The sequence below is a fragment of the Macaca nemestrina genome, chromosome 18, assembly GCF_043159975.1.
Source record: "Macaca nemestrina isolate mMacNem1 chromosome 18, mMacNem.hap1, whole genome shotgun sequence".
NCBI lineage: Eukaryota > Metazoa > Chordata > Mammalia > Primates > Cercopithecidae > Macaca > Macaca nemestrina.
In genome coordinates this window covers 83111265-83124391 of record NC_092142.1, presented here as the reverse complement: position 1 = coordinate 83124391, position 13127 = coordinate 83111265, and the positions used below count along the sequence as shown (strand labels likewise).

The 13127-nt window shown below is 54.0% G+C and overlaps 1 protein-coding gene across 5 annotated transcripts; it reads right to left on the bottom strand.

Moving 5' to 3' along the window:
* Positions 1–3227: 3227 nt before the first annotated feature.
* On the bottom strand, positions 3228–9548 carry LOC105496770 (adenosine deaminase domain containing 2). Of its 5 annotated transcripts, none has more exons than XM_011767360.2 (11): positions 9065–9540; positions 8269–8364; positions 5798–5938; positions 5400–5447; positions 5188–5313; positions 4943–5093; positions 4691–4858; positions 4344–4573; positions 4019–4262; positions 3620–3761; positions 3228–3526 (listed from the first exon to the last, which is right to left on the bottom strand). In XM_011767360.2, exons 1-11 carry the CDS (start codon positions 9471–9473, stop codon positions 3422–3424), a joined length of 1860 nt encoding a protein of 619 aa, XP_011765662.2. In that variant the 5' UTR covers positions 9474–9540; the 3' UTR covers positions 3228–3421. The 5 variants fall into 5 exon arrangements, with proteins under 5 accessions (XP_011765662.2, XP_011765663.2, XP_011765665.2 ...); XM_011767361.2 differs by having other exon boundaries at positions 3620–3740; positions 9065–9539; XM_011767363.2 differs by lacking the exon at positions 8269–8364 and having other exon boundaries at positions 3620–3740; positions 9065–9548.
* Positions 9549–13127: the final 3579 nt, after the last annotated feature.

The window sequence follows — 13127 nt, the reverse complement described above, 5'->3', positions numbered from 1 at the left end:
TTCCCACCTCATCTCACCATGGCCTTGCAGGCTGCATGTCTGTGACCCCGTCTCAGTTGGCAAGTGGGGAAACTGAGGATTGGGGAGACAGAGCGGCGCCCTGGCCTCCCAGAGACTTTCCAGGTCCACACTTCCACTTGGCACACTCTGTCCCGGAGTGAAGACAACGCACGGGTCAGCACGGAACAGAGGGTGCCCTGGGCTGCAGGAGGAAGGATGGAGTGACAGGATGGCACTCGGAGGTAATTTGACTTGTGCCAAGTGAAATTACATCACTTCCCAATTTGAATATGCTGCTGTTGGCAAAACTTCACCCAGAGGAGATACGGCCAACTAGGCATTAACAGATCTGCATTTCAAAAGTAGCTTTCATCATCACCCCGCAGTAACGAACAAGCTGAGTCAAAAGAACCGAGCGACTCTGGTGTCGTGAAAAGACTGTCTTGGGAGGAAAGGATTGGACAAGCAGATTTATGCAATGTGGGGACAAATATTATTTATTTGGCGGAACACAACAGAGTTAATGCCAATTTGAATAACTGATTTACCCAGTGATTATGTGATTAATGAACACCAAAAGGCTCATTGCATCCAACTGAAGTTTGAAATGGCTGGTATATTTCCAGATCTGGTTGTAGTTACTACTGCAGTACAGAAAGAAAATCAATTTAAATTATTTCCTGGGGAAAACAATGTGTAATACACAGGCTAATTAATAGGTTTGGGTGTTTTTAAACCCCCTGCTCCATCCCTGAAAAAAAAGAGTGAGAAATAATTATTTCAATGTTGGCCTGAGAAGTGGTTTTTTTGTTTGTTTGTTTGTTTTTTGTTTTTTTAAAAAAGCAAAACCTAAGGTAAAAATCTTTGTTTTCTCAAACAAGAAATTGGTGCTTTCCTGGCCTTCCAGGCCCTGCGGACCTTTCCTGCTGGTGCAAACACCTCTCTGTAGTCCTCCTCCCTCGGCAAGGGCTCACCTCCTGTCCTTTGCACATGTGAACTGCAGCTCCTCCTGCCTCAGCTCCCCTCTCCGGCCCTCCCTGCTGCCATTTTCGAAACCTGATGCTCCCAGCTCCAGCCTCGCCCCCCTGCAGCCTGCCAGCCTGCAGCTCTGGGCATCCTCCTGACCTCCTGCAGCAGTCGGGAAAGAGCAGAGCAGAGAACACGAGGGAACGTTAGGAAGGATATCACCTAGTCCTTGTTTTATAAATGAGCAAACTGGGGCTCAGAGTTTCATCCAAGGTCATGTAAGGAAATCCAGCTTCAGCTGTGGGTGGTGACTGCAATTGAACGGCTTGGAAGGCCGTTGGCCTGCACATTACCACAGCTCCAGCCCACCTCAGGTGCTGGGTGCTCTTCCAGAAGTTACCTAACTGCACCTTGCCAGTTTCCTCACCTGTACACTGAGGCAATGATTGCATCTATCATGGCGAGCTGTGGGAGGTTAAAACAGCACAGATACACCACGCTTCTGGCTGAGGCCTGCTGGAGCTATCTGATCTGTCCACTGGTGCTGTTTCCTCCACCCCACCTCTCTCAGATTCTCCCATGTCATCATCACTGTGGGAAAAGAAGACAGCATGAGCCCAGTGAAAGCAGAGGGAAAGCCTAGGCCTGCAGACGGGCAGGCTGGCCAGGAACACACCCCTGGGACCAGCCCTCTGATTATTTCTCTAGAAGAGTCGACGCACATGCACGGAGGTTAAGTGGCTGGCCATGGCCATGGCCATGGCCACACATGCCCAGTGGCAGAGACAAGAGAGGTTGGAGGGAGAGGACCCAATCTCACGACTTCAACATCAGGCCTGGCCCTGAGTGACAGCTCTGGAGGGGGCTGTCTGCACTGGTCAGGGTTCTCTAGAGAAAGAGAACCAACAGGATATATAGAGTTGTACTGTGAGGCATTGACTCACACGATATGGAGTCTAAGCAGCCCCACCAATTGCTGTGAGTGCTGGGGGCCCGGGTGATGGTGTTCTAGCCCACACTCAAAGGCCTGAGAACTGGGAAAACCAATGGTGAGTCCTGGTCCAAGTCTGAAGGCCACAGACCCAGGAGTTGTGATGTCCCAGCTCCAGCGGAGAGAGTGAATTCACCTTCCTCTGCTTGCTTGTTCTTTTCAGACCCTCAATGGATTGGATGGTGCCTGCCTGCACTGGGGAGAGCAATCTCCTTACTCAGCCCAATGATCAGGTGTCAATCCCTCCTAGAGACACCCCACAGACACCTAGAAATAATGCATTACCAGCCATCTGGGCATCCCTTAGCCCAGTTAACACAAAATTAACCATCACACCATCTTTGACCAGTGTCCCAAGGCCCACAGGGGAGAGCAGCCTGTGGTTCTGAACCCTGCAACTGCTGGAGATGCAGGGAGGGAGTCACGGGGTGGGGGTCACAGGGCTGGCCATGGTCCTCTACCATCCCTGGCCCCAGGTCCCTGGACTTCAAAGCTGCTGTGCTCCTCGCTCAACGGATATAATGCCCATGCCGGCGAAGCTCCAGGGGTGTGTGTGTATGTGTACGCACACGCGCATGCTTTTAGTGTTACCATCTTCTCTCCCCATCCAGAGTCAACAGAGTGCCTGACTGCCATGTGGGCTTACTATGCTACCCTGGGGGAAAAGGAGAGAGAACTGCCGAGCCCACACCGGGCAGGAGCACTGTCCCTCTCCACAGTGGAAGACACAGGATCTAGCAGTCCAATGACTTGCCCAGGTCAAACAGTCAGGCAGTCCAGGGAAAGGACTGATTCTGCTCATGCCCTCCCCACATCCTTCAGCACGGGGCTGCCCCGACACCCACAGCACCATCGAGGGCCACGGCAGCTGAAGCTCTGACCAGGGAAGGGTGTTCTCTGCCACTCCCCCCAATCCTAGGGGCCCAGAAAGGCAAGGATTTGGAGCCCCAGTCGTGGCGAGAGGACAAAATGCTCACATATCCAAGCAGCCTGCCCTCCTCCCGCCCTTTACAACCCCCACAACCCATGGCCTCAGTGGCCTCCCCCAGCACACAGGCTGGAAAACAGGAGGAACCAGGGGAGGTCACCTCCCCTCCTAAACCTGCCTCCAGCCCTGTGAACAGGGGCTGGGGTGACAATTCAGTGGCTCAGTGAGAGGATCCAGGTGGGAGCCCAGTGAACACAGGGCTTCCCAAAGGAGGCGTGAGGGGCTCTACCCACAAACAAAAGGCCCCTGGCCACCCCAAAACACACACAGCCAACTACACAGTCACCAGAAATACTTCTTTATTCAAGCCCAAATGTGCAGCAGCAGCGTCCCAACCACAGCAGGCTCCTCCTTCCCTCCAGCCCCAGTTTCACCCTGCACAACCCACGTTCTCCCCCACAACCCTCCTCAGACAGGGCACTCCCCCAACAGGGGTACAGCTTGGCTCCGGGACCTTGGGCCCGCCGAGGCCGGCTTCAGTTTCTGAATTTGCCCACCAGTGGCTTCGAGGGCCAAGCCCCCAGGCCCTGCTGGTCCAGGAGGAGAGAGAGCTGCCTGCGAGCCTCCTGGTAGGGCCCAGCCTAGGGCAGGAGATGAGAGGTGGGTGAGAGAAGGTGCCTGCAGGGGGCAGGGATTGCAGGGCTGGAGAGGGACCAGGACTGATGGGGACCGACCTTGGCAGCCTCGTAGGTCTTCAAGGCCAGGAGGTAGGGCTTCCCCACAGCCCTGGCCACCTGGTGAAACGCCCGGAGAAAGGATGCCTTGCAGAGACGGGAGGGAGGCCCCAGGGCAGCACTGGATGAAGAGAGGATGCCACTGAGATAAGAGAGATACAAGCTGGACCAGCAGGCCTGCCACACACCTCACACTACCTCCTCTCACACTGTGACGTTGTCACAGGAGTCACAGGACAGGCAGTGGTGTCACCACCACTACGGAGCTAGTAAGGGGTTGAGCCAAGAGGCTGAGCTAAGGGGTTGAGCTGGGGTTAGACCTGAGGTGAGGAAGTTCATGCATGGAGCCCTCCATCACCAGGACCCCTTCTCAGCCCGGCCCCACGGAGCCCTTCTCACTTGGCCTTCACGCGCCCAGTGGCCACATCTACAACCTCGATGCCAGGGTCCCCCAGGCTCCAGTTGAGGCTCAGGCCATGACAGGTGTCAGGGGTAGGTTCAGAGGGGGCCACTGGGGGCCCTGAAAACAGGTGCAGGGCGGTCCGGACGTAGGGAGGTGGCAGGCATGGCCCCAGGACACTGTCCAGGCAGGGCCGGGTGTGGATGGCCCTGCTCAGAGTCGGAGGGTCATGGCATGAGTCAGCTGTAGGGCAGAAGGGACAGGACAAGGTGAGTGACCTCCCTGCCCTCCCCTCCCACCCTCCAGCCCTCGCCACGTGCTCACCCAGGATGAGGCTGGTGCTGTAGAGTGGAGACACCAGGTGGGCCAGCAGGGCACCACCCAGCCCCAGCACGGCCCAGCGTGCCAGCTTGTCACTGGCTGAGAGGCAGCCCACATGGGTGTCACACAGTGAGGGCGCCACGTAGCACACAGGCTTCAGCTGCCCGAGCACGTGGGCCTGCAGGCGCATGGGCGGGCTGTGAGGGAGGCCGCCTTCTGAGGTGGGGGGCAGGCTGCAGGCCGGGAGGGGACAGACACCAGCATCAGGGCCACTCTTCTGACCCTGGCCCCCACCCAGCAGCCCAACCGAGGGCACCCCATCCCCCACCTGCCCCAGGGGCCCTGCATACTAGATGTCACGGGCCGCGCCCTTGGGGGTGTTGCTGATGTAGAGGTGCAGGAAGACGCGGGGCTTGAGGGTGAATGGGGGTCCGGGCCCCGGCTGGGGGGCCAGCACGGACTGCTCCTTGCCCTTGGTGCCCCCCTGTGTGGCCAGCAGGAGCTGCCGGAACAAGAACCTAGGAGTGACAGGTAGAGGGTGGTTGGGGACGACCTTGTCCTGGCAAAGGCTGCTGTCAGGCGCCCACTCCACAGCCCCTCACCTCAGCAGAGCCCTGCGGGCTATGACCAGGCCATGGCAGTCATGGAGCTGCTGGCCCGAGAACTCCAGCCAGCCGGCACAGCAGCTGCTGCCGGTGCCCAGGGCCACCAGCTTGTAGATCTCCTTCACATGGCCCCTGGCACCCGGGATCTCTGTGCAGGGAGGGCAGAGAGGGCCCAGCCTAAGGCAAGCAGCTCAAGGGGGCCCTTCCCAGGAGACCAGGGCTGGGGCTGGGGCGATCCCTACCCCTCTCCAGGATGACTCCAGCCACAGTCCCCTTACAGGCCCAGTATGGCGAGCGCTCGTCCAACAGGAGGTCAAAGCCGGCGCTCACCAAGGCTGCGCAGCGCTGCCCATGGGTCAGGATGCTGTCTGTGCCGGGGCAAGAGAGTGCAGTAGAAGGGAGCCCACGCCACTCCCCTTAACACTAGAGCCTGTGTCCGCAAGAGCTCACCTACCTACGCTCAGGGGGGGCGGTGGAGGCCGGCTGGAGGTCTGGGGGGACTCTGGAAGAGACAAGGAGGATGGGCTGGTGTGGGTGCCAAGGCACACCCTCCATCCCTCAGGAAGCCGAGGAACAGGGGAGAGGAAGTTTTCATCTTCCAGACACAGGACATTCCATGAGCTGCTCTTCTAGCAGTCCCTACCCCCAGTGTCCCCAGAGGACATGAAAGCAGGGACCGGCACCTGTCCCCCGCCCCAGCTCCCTGCAGGGGATGTCCTGATGCCCAGATGGTTCGTGCAGCAACCCACCTCCTGCCCACACGCACAGCCACTTCAGCCTCCCCACAGGACTGCCGGCCTCGGGCCTCTTGTCCCCAGCTGCGGCTCAGCTGCCTGGCCCTCCCTTCATTACCTGGGCTCTCCAGCTGACTCCGGATGTAGCAGAGGGCAGAGAGCGCTGCCTGCTGTTTAGCCTCTGTCTTGCTGTTTGCAGTGCCCGCAGGGCAGACCACCCCATCCAGTTCCGCGCTCACAGAGAAGGGGAAGCAGGGACCTGGGGAAGGAGCAAGGTGAGGAAGGAGCCACCCGGCCTTTGGCCCTGTGACAGGTACCACTTCTGCCTCCTCCTGACACCTGACATTGAGGACAGCCAGAGTAACGAGACCCTGACTGCCCTTCCCTTACTCCACCCCATGCCCCGCACACCCTTGAGTGCCTCTGCAGGCTGTGACCCATCGCTGACTCAACCAAGTCCTCGCCCAACTCCTCTACAACAGGGATGCGTGACTCCATTTCACAGATGAGCAGAAAGGGCAGGCAGTTTGCCCAAGTTGTGTCAGGACCCATATCCAGGTCCCCTCTCCAGAGCCCACGCCACCCTGTTCTCAGGAGGAAGCCACCAAGCACTTCCACCTGCCACACACACATTGATTTTATTTCCTCTCCTCCAGTGGCCCTGTATTTGAACACCTTTTCTATGAAACAGTATCATTTTGGGTGTTACTTATAACACAAAAGAGATAGATGAAAAATCTGGAGCTGGGATCACATGGTCAAAGGTGCAGGCTTATTTAATTTTACAGTACTTGCTGCTAAACTGTTTCTCCCAAGCACTGCCCCTCTGGGGACTTCCCTTTTGGAAGGGAGCCCAGTTCAGCACTCCTCACTAGCACTGAGATCTCTCTGCTCTAAACGGGCATCACAACCAGCAACCACAGACAGACATGGAAGGGATGTTGACCTTAGAAAACCAGCACGTGGCTGCCATCCTAACAGCGACTGAATCTGGGGAGAACCATCAAAGCATGATTTTCTAAAACCACAAGTGACAATGTTATGGGGACAGGATATCTACAAGATCTCCAAATGCCCCTGGATGACTTATTTAGCACAAAGAAGAAAGTGAAGACACCTGGTAGATGCAACCCGAGTCAAATCCCCGCAGGTCACATAGCCAGGGGACAAACCAAGATTACAAACCTCCCGGTGAGATGCGTGGCCAAGGACTCGACATCACTTCAATAACACATCACCTGAACTCAGTCCCAAGAAAACAAACCCAAGCTGAAGGACATTTGCAAAACTACCAGCCCTTACTCTTCAAAGACATCAATATTGTGAAAGACAAAGACAGGAACTGTTTCAGGTAAGAGATTAAAGAGGCATGACAACTAACTGTAATGTCATACTGGGGTGGGAGAAAATGGCCACGAGGTCATTACTGGAACAACTGGCAAAATTTGAATGTGAATAGAAATTAGAAGATCGTAGTATATCAATGTTAAATTTCCAGGATTTGATAATCGTATTGTAGTTACATAATAGATGCCATTGTTCTTAAGAAATATATATGAGGCCGAGCACAGTGGCTCACTCCTGTAATCCCAGCACTTTGGGAGGCTGAGGACAGGAATTCAAGACCAGCATGGCCAACGTGGTGAAACCCATCTCCACTAAAACACAAAAAAATTAGCTGGGCGGCCGGGCACGGTGGCTCAAGCCTGTAATCCCAGCACTTTGGGAGGCCGAGGCGGGCGGATCACAAGGTCAGGAGATCGAGACCACAGTGAAACCCCGTCTCTACTAAAAATACAAAAATTAGCCGGGCGCGGTGGCAGGCTCCTGTAGTCCTAGCTACTCAGGAGGCTGAGGCAGGAGAATGGCGTGAACCCAGGAGGCGGAGCTTGCAGTGAGCCGAGATCGCGCCACTGCACTCCAGCCTGGGCAACAGCGTGAGACTCCGTCTCAAAAAAAAAAAAAAAAAAAAAAATTAGCTGGGCACGGCGGCACAAGTCTGTAATTCCAGCTACTCAGGTGGCTGAGGCACAAGAATCATTTGAATTCAAAAGGCAAAGGTTGCAGTGAGTTGAGATCTTACCACTGCACTCCAGCCTAGGCAACAGAGCAAGACTCTCTCAAAGGAAAAAAAAAAAAAAAGAGGGCTGGGTAAGGTGGCTCTAGCCTGTAACCCAGCACTTTGGGAGGCCAAGGTGGGCGGATCACTTGAGGTCACGAGTTTGAGACCAGCCTGGCTAACATGGTGAAACCCCATCTCTACCAAAAATACAAAAAGAAATTAGCCGGGCTTGGTGTGGACACCTGTAATCCCAGCTACTTGGAAGGCTGAGGTAGGAGAATCTCTTGAACCCGGGAGGCAGAGGTTGCAGTGGGATAAGATCATGCCACTGTACTTCAGCCTGGGCCACAAGAGTGAAACCCCGTATCAAAAAAAAAAAACAAAAAAAAAAAACAAAACACACACACACACACACAAACACGTGAACGTATTTACAGGTAAGGAGCATAATGTCTTATAGGTAAGGAGCATAATGTCTGCAATTAACTTTTAAATTAAAACCCTGGGCCAAGTGTGGTGGCTCGCACCTGTAATCTCAGCACTTTGGAGGCCTAGGCGGGCAGATAGCTTCAGCCCAGGATTTCCAAGACCAATCTTGGCAACATGGTAAAACCACATTATCGCTACAAAAAAAAAAAAAATTAGCCAGGTGTAGTGGAGTCCACCTGTAGTCCCAGCTCCTCGGGAGGCTGAGGCTGAGGCAGGAGTATCATTTGAGCCCAGGAGGCAGAGGCTACAGTGAGGCAAGATGGTTCCACTGCACTCCAGTCTGGACAATAGAGTAAGACCCCAGCTTAAACACACACACACACACACACACACACACACACACACACACACACACAAACACTGAGTCAAGGAGTTTGAGGGGTATGTACTGAAGAAGAGGAAATAACGGTTTCCCTCTGTATCATACACACGGTGTTACATTTACCAAGCTTTGCTTAACTTTAAGTCAGGGGAGTGGCTCTCGTTCCAGTATCTCCAATGCCGGCATGGCAACTTAAATTGCGTGTAAGTGGCTCTAAAAACGTATGCAGAAATACCAAGGGGCCTCAGTCTCCCTGGACCTCAGGTGGAGAGAACGTTCACCTGCCGTGACCCTGCCACAGTTGAGCATCTGGTGTGGCTGGTGATGCCTGGAGACCGCTGCTCACAGCAGGGTCCACCCCGAGGTCTCAGGCTCAGGCCAGGTCCTGCTCTGGCGGTGTCTCTGAGCATAGGGACCAAGGCCCACCTTCCTCAGACCCCCTCCCCACGTCCTGGGACCCAGCCCTCCGCGGCTCTGTCCTCTGGCACACCCACGCCCCGGCCCGGCCTCACCTGGTTGCTGGTCCTCCCGGAAGAGCAGGATGATGCCCAGGCTGGCCGCGTACTCCGTGAGCAAGGACACGGCCTGGCTGGCAGGTGGGTCTTTGAGCGGCAGGCTCAGCCCTGCGGGGGGCACAGGGACCCTCGGGGTCCTCCCCATCTGTTCCCCCAAGTTTTCCCACGCCTGGGCTGCCCCCAGTTCCCCGACTCCGGCCCCTGCCCCAGGCCCACTGTCCCTCAACACCGAGACCTGGGGCTGCCCGCCCTCCGCGTGGTCCATCGCGGGCGCGGGCTCCCAGGCACCTTGGGCCTGAGGGGGTAGCGGTCGCCAGGGGCGGGGCTCGGGGCTGATCTGCAACGAGGCAGCCAGGCGGGGTTTCCTGCGGCTGCCGTCGTCAGCGCCTTGAGAAGCCGAAGCCATGGTCGCCAACAAAGATCTGAGGCGCTGGGCCCTATCTCGCGCTGCTCTCGCCCTTTCACACGCGCAGGGCGGGTTCCTTCACGTGGGGACCACGTGGACAAGCATGGTGCGCTCCACCCCTGCCACACCGCTGGCCAATGAGAGCCCTTAGGTCTCTGACGGACAGTGCATCCTGCCAATGGGAAAGCTAGTCTCCCAACCGCGGCGGCTTGGATGCTTATGGCTGAGGCCAACGTCTCACTGCCTGAACGGAAGTTCCGGCAGGTGGGTGAGGGGTTGCTCTAGCAGCTGCTTCTCTAACCGTGGGTGGTCGCGGAGCCTTGAAGGCGGGGGAGGAGGATCTGGGGGCCTCAGGTCCAGTTCCACTCTCTGGCTCCTGCCGTAGGCCCCTAGGGACCTCCACATCATAGGCTGCTCAGCTGCTTCACTGGCTGAGCCTGGAGACTTCAACACAGGAATTCGGGTTCACACTGTCAGCAGGGTCATTGGAATCCACGCTATAAAATTTCACTGCAGGCCTTTCTGAAGTCAAACAGAAGTGCTCTCAAGCTAAGAATTAGCCATTTGATGCAAAATGTACCCTGGCGTGGTGGCGCACACCTGTAGTCCCAGCTACTCAGGAGGGTGAGGCAGAAGAATCACTTGAACCTGGGAGGCAGAAGCTGCAGTGAGCTGAGATTGTGGCACTGCACTCCAGCATGGGCAACAGAGCAAGACTCCGCCTCAAAAAAAAAAAAAAAAAAAAAATTAAATAGCCATTTGACACTCTGCCTTTTTCCCCCCAAGAAGGGATTTTGAGTTGATTCATAAAAATACCACAAGATAACAATTGTTTAAAGTGAGGAGCTAGAGATCAAGAGAAATAGGAAAAATAAGATGAATACAAGGATGAAGACAATTTACACGAGGCTTACTGTGATGCAACGCGTATTTGCTTGAAGGAGGCTGCACGTTTAACTGAGTCTTACAGTAGCCACTTACTTGGGAAAGCATGACCGCTGTCTGTAAGATTTGTCACAGTGCTTGCTGCTGCTGCTGCTGCTGCTGAAGCTGGGCCTATCAGCGCTCACCAGGATTGTGACAGTGAGCATGCTGGGGCATATAATGAGCAGGTGGTGGAATCCTCCCAGAACCTTTGACTTGGGAGGAGCAGGTGTGGTGGGCTGGGTAGTCAGCCTCCTCAACATGTCAAGGATTGACATCAGGAAGAACAATTCTATTTTGTGTGTGTGTGCAGCCCAGAGAGTGGGATGAGGCCCAGGAGAGTGAAGGGACAGCACAGCAGATGTCCAGAAATGGACTGAGGGCTGCACATATCCACAGAGAGACTTCCACAAAGTCATCAAACCCAATAATGCCCCAAGCGCTCACCAACAGGAGGTTGCGTGAACAAGTAAATGGTGGTATATTCATACAATGGAACACGACTCAGTAATTTAAAAAGGAACCAACAGCTGCGTGCACAACACAGGTGAATCTATTAGGCACAGGGTGCAGAAGAAGCCAGACACATCCTCTCCATGATTCCACTTATGTAAAGTTCTTGAACTGGCAAAACTAATCTATGGTGATAAGAGTCCAAACAGTGGTTCCTTCTTTAAGGAAGTATTGACCGGAAAGTGGTGCCAGGGAATTTTCTTTAAAAGAAATTTTTTTTTGTAGAGATGGGGGTCTTGCTATGTTGCCCAGTCTGGTCTTGAACTCCTGGACTCAATCAACCCTCCCACCTCAGCCTCCCAAAGTGCTGGAATTACAGGCATGAGCCACTGTGCCTGGCTGGAACTTTCTTGAGTGATAGAAATGTTCTCTGTCTTGATCTGGGTGGTGTTTATGTGGGTTTCTATGTATGTATTAATAAAAACTCAATGAGTTGTACATTTAAGACTTGTGTGCTTTACTGCATGTTAAGTATATGTCAGTTACAAAAGCAAATTGATAATGGCTTATTCAGAGAAAGGAGGGAAGGAAGAAATGGAATTGGCCTCCCAGTGCCAGAGCTGGATAGGTGTTTTATAAGGGTAATATAGAATATTAGTGTGGTAGGCAAAATAATCGTTCCCCCAAAGATGCCTACAGCCTAATCCCCAGAACCTATGAGTATATTATTTGGCAAGGGGGCATTAAGGTTGCAGGTGGAAGTAAGGTTGCTAATCAGCTGACTTTAAAATAGGGCTCATGCCTGTAACCCCAGCACTTTGGGAAGCCGAGGTAGGAGGGTAGCTTGAGCCCAGGAGTTCAAGACCAACCTGGGCAACATAATGAAATCCCATCTCAACAAAAACTACAAAAATTAGGCTGGGCGCGGTGGCTCACGCCTGTATTCTCAGCACTTTGGGAAGCCGAGGCGGGTGGATCAAAGGGCCAGGAGTTCAAGACCAGCCTGGCCAATATGGTGAAACCCTGTCTCTACTAAAAATAGAAAAATTAGCTGGGTGTGGTGGCGGGCACCTGTCATCCCAGCTACTCGGGAGGCTGAGGCAGGAGAATCGTTTGAACCTGGAAGACGGAGGTTGCAGTGAGCCAAGATTGCACCACTGCAGTCCAACCTGGGTGACAGAGTGAAACTCTGTCTCAAAAAAAAAAAAAAAAAAATTAGCCAGGCATGGTGGCGCGTGCCTGTAATCCCAGCTACTCGAGAGACTGAGGTGGGAAAATCATCTGAGCCTGGGAAGTTGAGGCTGCAGTGAGCCATGATGGTACCACTGCACCCTAGCCTGGGCAATGGAGTGAGACCCTGTCTCAAAAAAATAAATAACATAGGAAGATTATCCTGGATTACCTGGGTGGGCCCACTATAATCACATGGGTCCTTACATGGGAAAGAGGGAGACAGAAGATTCAAAACCAGAGAGATGGCCTCATGAGAAGAATCCAGCTGGCATTGCTGGCTTCGAAGATGGAAAGGGGTCATGAGCCAAGGAACACAGGCAGCTTCCCGAAGCCAGAAAGGGCAACACAGTGGACTCTTCCTTAGAACCTCCCAAAAGGAACACAGCCCTGCTGACACTTTTAGTCCAGGTAAAAACTTCCAGAAAAAAAATATATAGGCCAGGCACGGTGGCTCATCCTGTAATCCCAGCACTTTGGGAGGCCAAGGCAGGCGGACCACTTGAGGTCAGGAGTTCGACCAGCTTGACCAACATGGTGAAACCCCACCTCTACTAAAAATACAAAAATTAGCCGGGCATGGTGCTGCAGGCCTGTAATCCCAGCCACTCGGGAAGCTGAGGCAGGAGAATTGCTTGAACCCAGGAGGCAGAGGTTGCAGTGAGCCGAGGTCACGCCTCTGCACTCTAGCCTCCATCTCAAAAAAATAAATAAATAAAGATACAGATGACAGCTGAGAATTTGGAAATTGATTATTTGAAGCAACGGTTCTCAAAGTATGGCCCCTGGACCAGCACCATCTGGGAACTTGCTAGAAATGCAGACTCTTGGGCCACATCCCAGACCTACTGAATTAGCAAATCGGGGGGCAGAGGTAGGGTGGAGCCCAGCATACTTATAACAAGTCCCCCAGGTGGTTCTAAGGCTCACTCAAGTTTGAGAACTACTATGTTAGGATAATGGTAAGGTTTATGACTGGACAGCGGTTCTTACAGCATGGGCCCCAGATATGCAGTATCAGCATCACCTGGGAACTTAGGCAAATTA

What these genes read in the sequence shown, in the direction of transcription:
- LOC105496770 (XM_011767360.2), bottom strand. Translation starts at nt 9,473, where the DNA reads ATGGCTTCGGCTTCTCAAGGCGCTGACGACGGCAGCCGCAGGAAACCC. An exon ending in TGGAGTCATCCTGGAGAGGG is followed by an intron (nt 5,094 to 5,187) that starts GTAGGGATCGCC and finishes CTCCCTGCACAG; the next exon opens with AGATCCCGGGTGCCAGGGGC. An exon ending in ACTGGGCGCGTGAAGGCCAA is followed by an intron (nt 3,762 to 4,018) that starts GTGAGAAGGGCT and finishes CTCTTATCTCAG; the next exon opens with TGGCATCCTCTCTTCATCCA.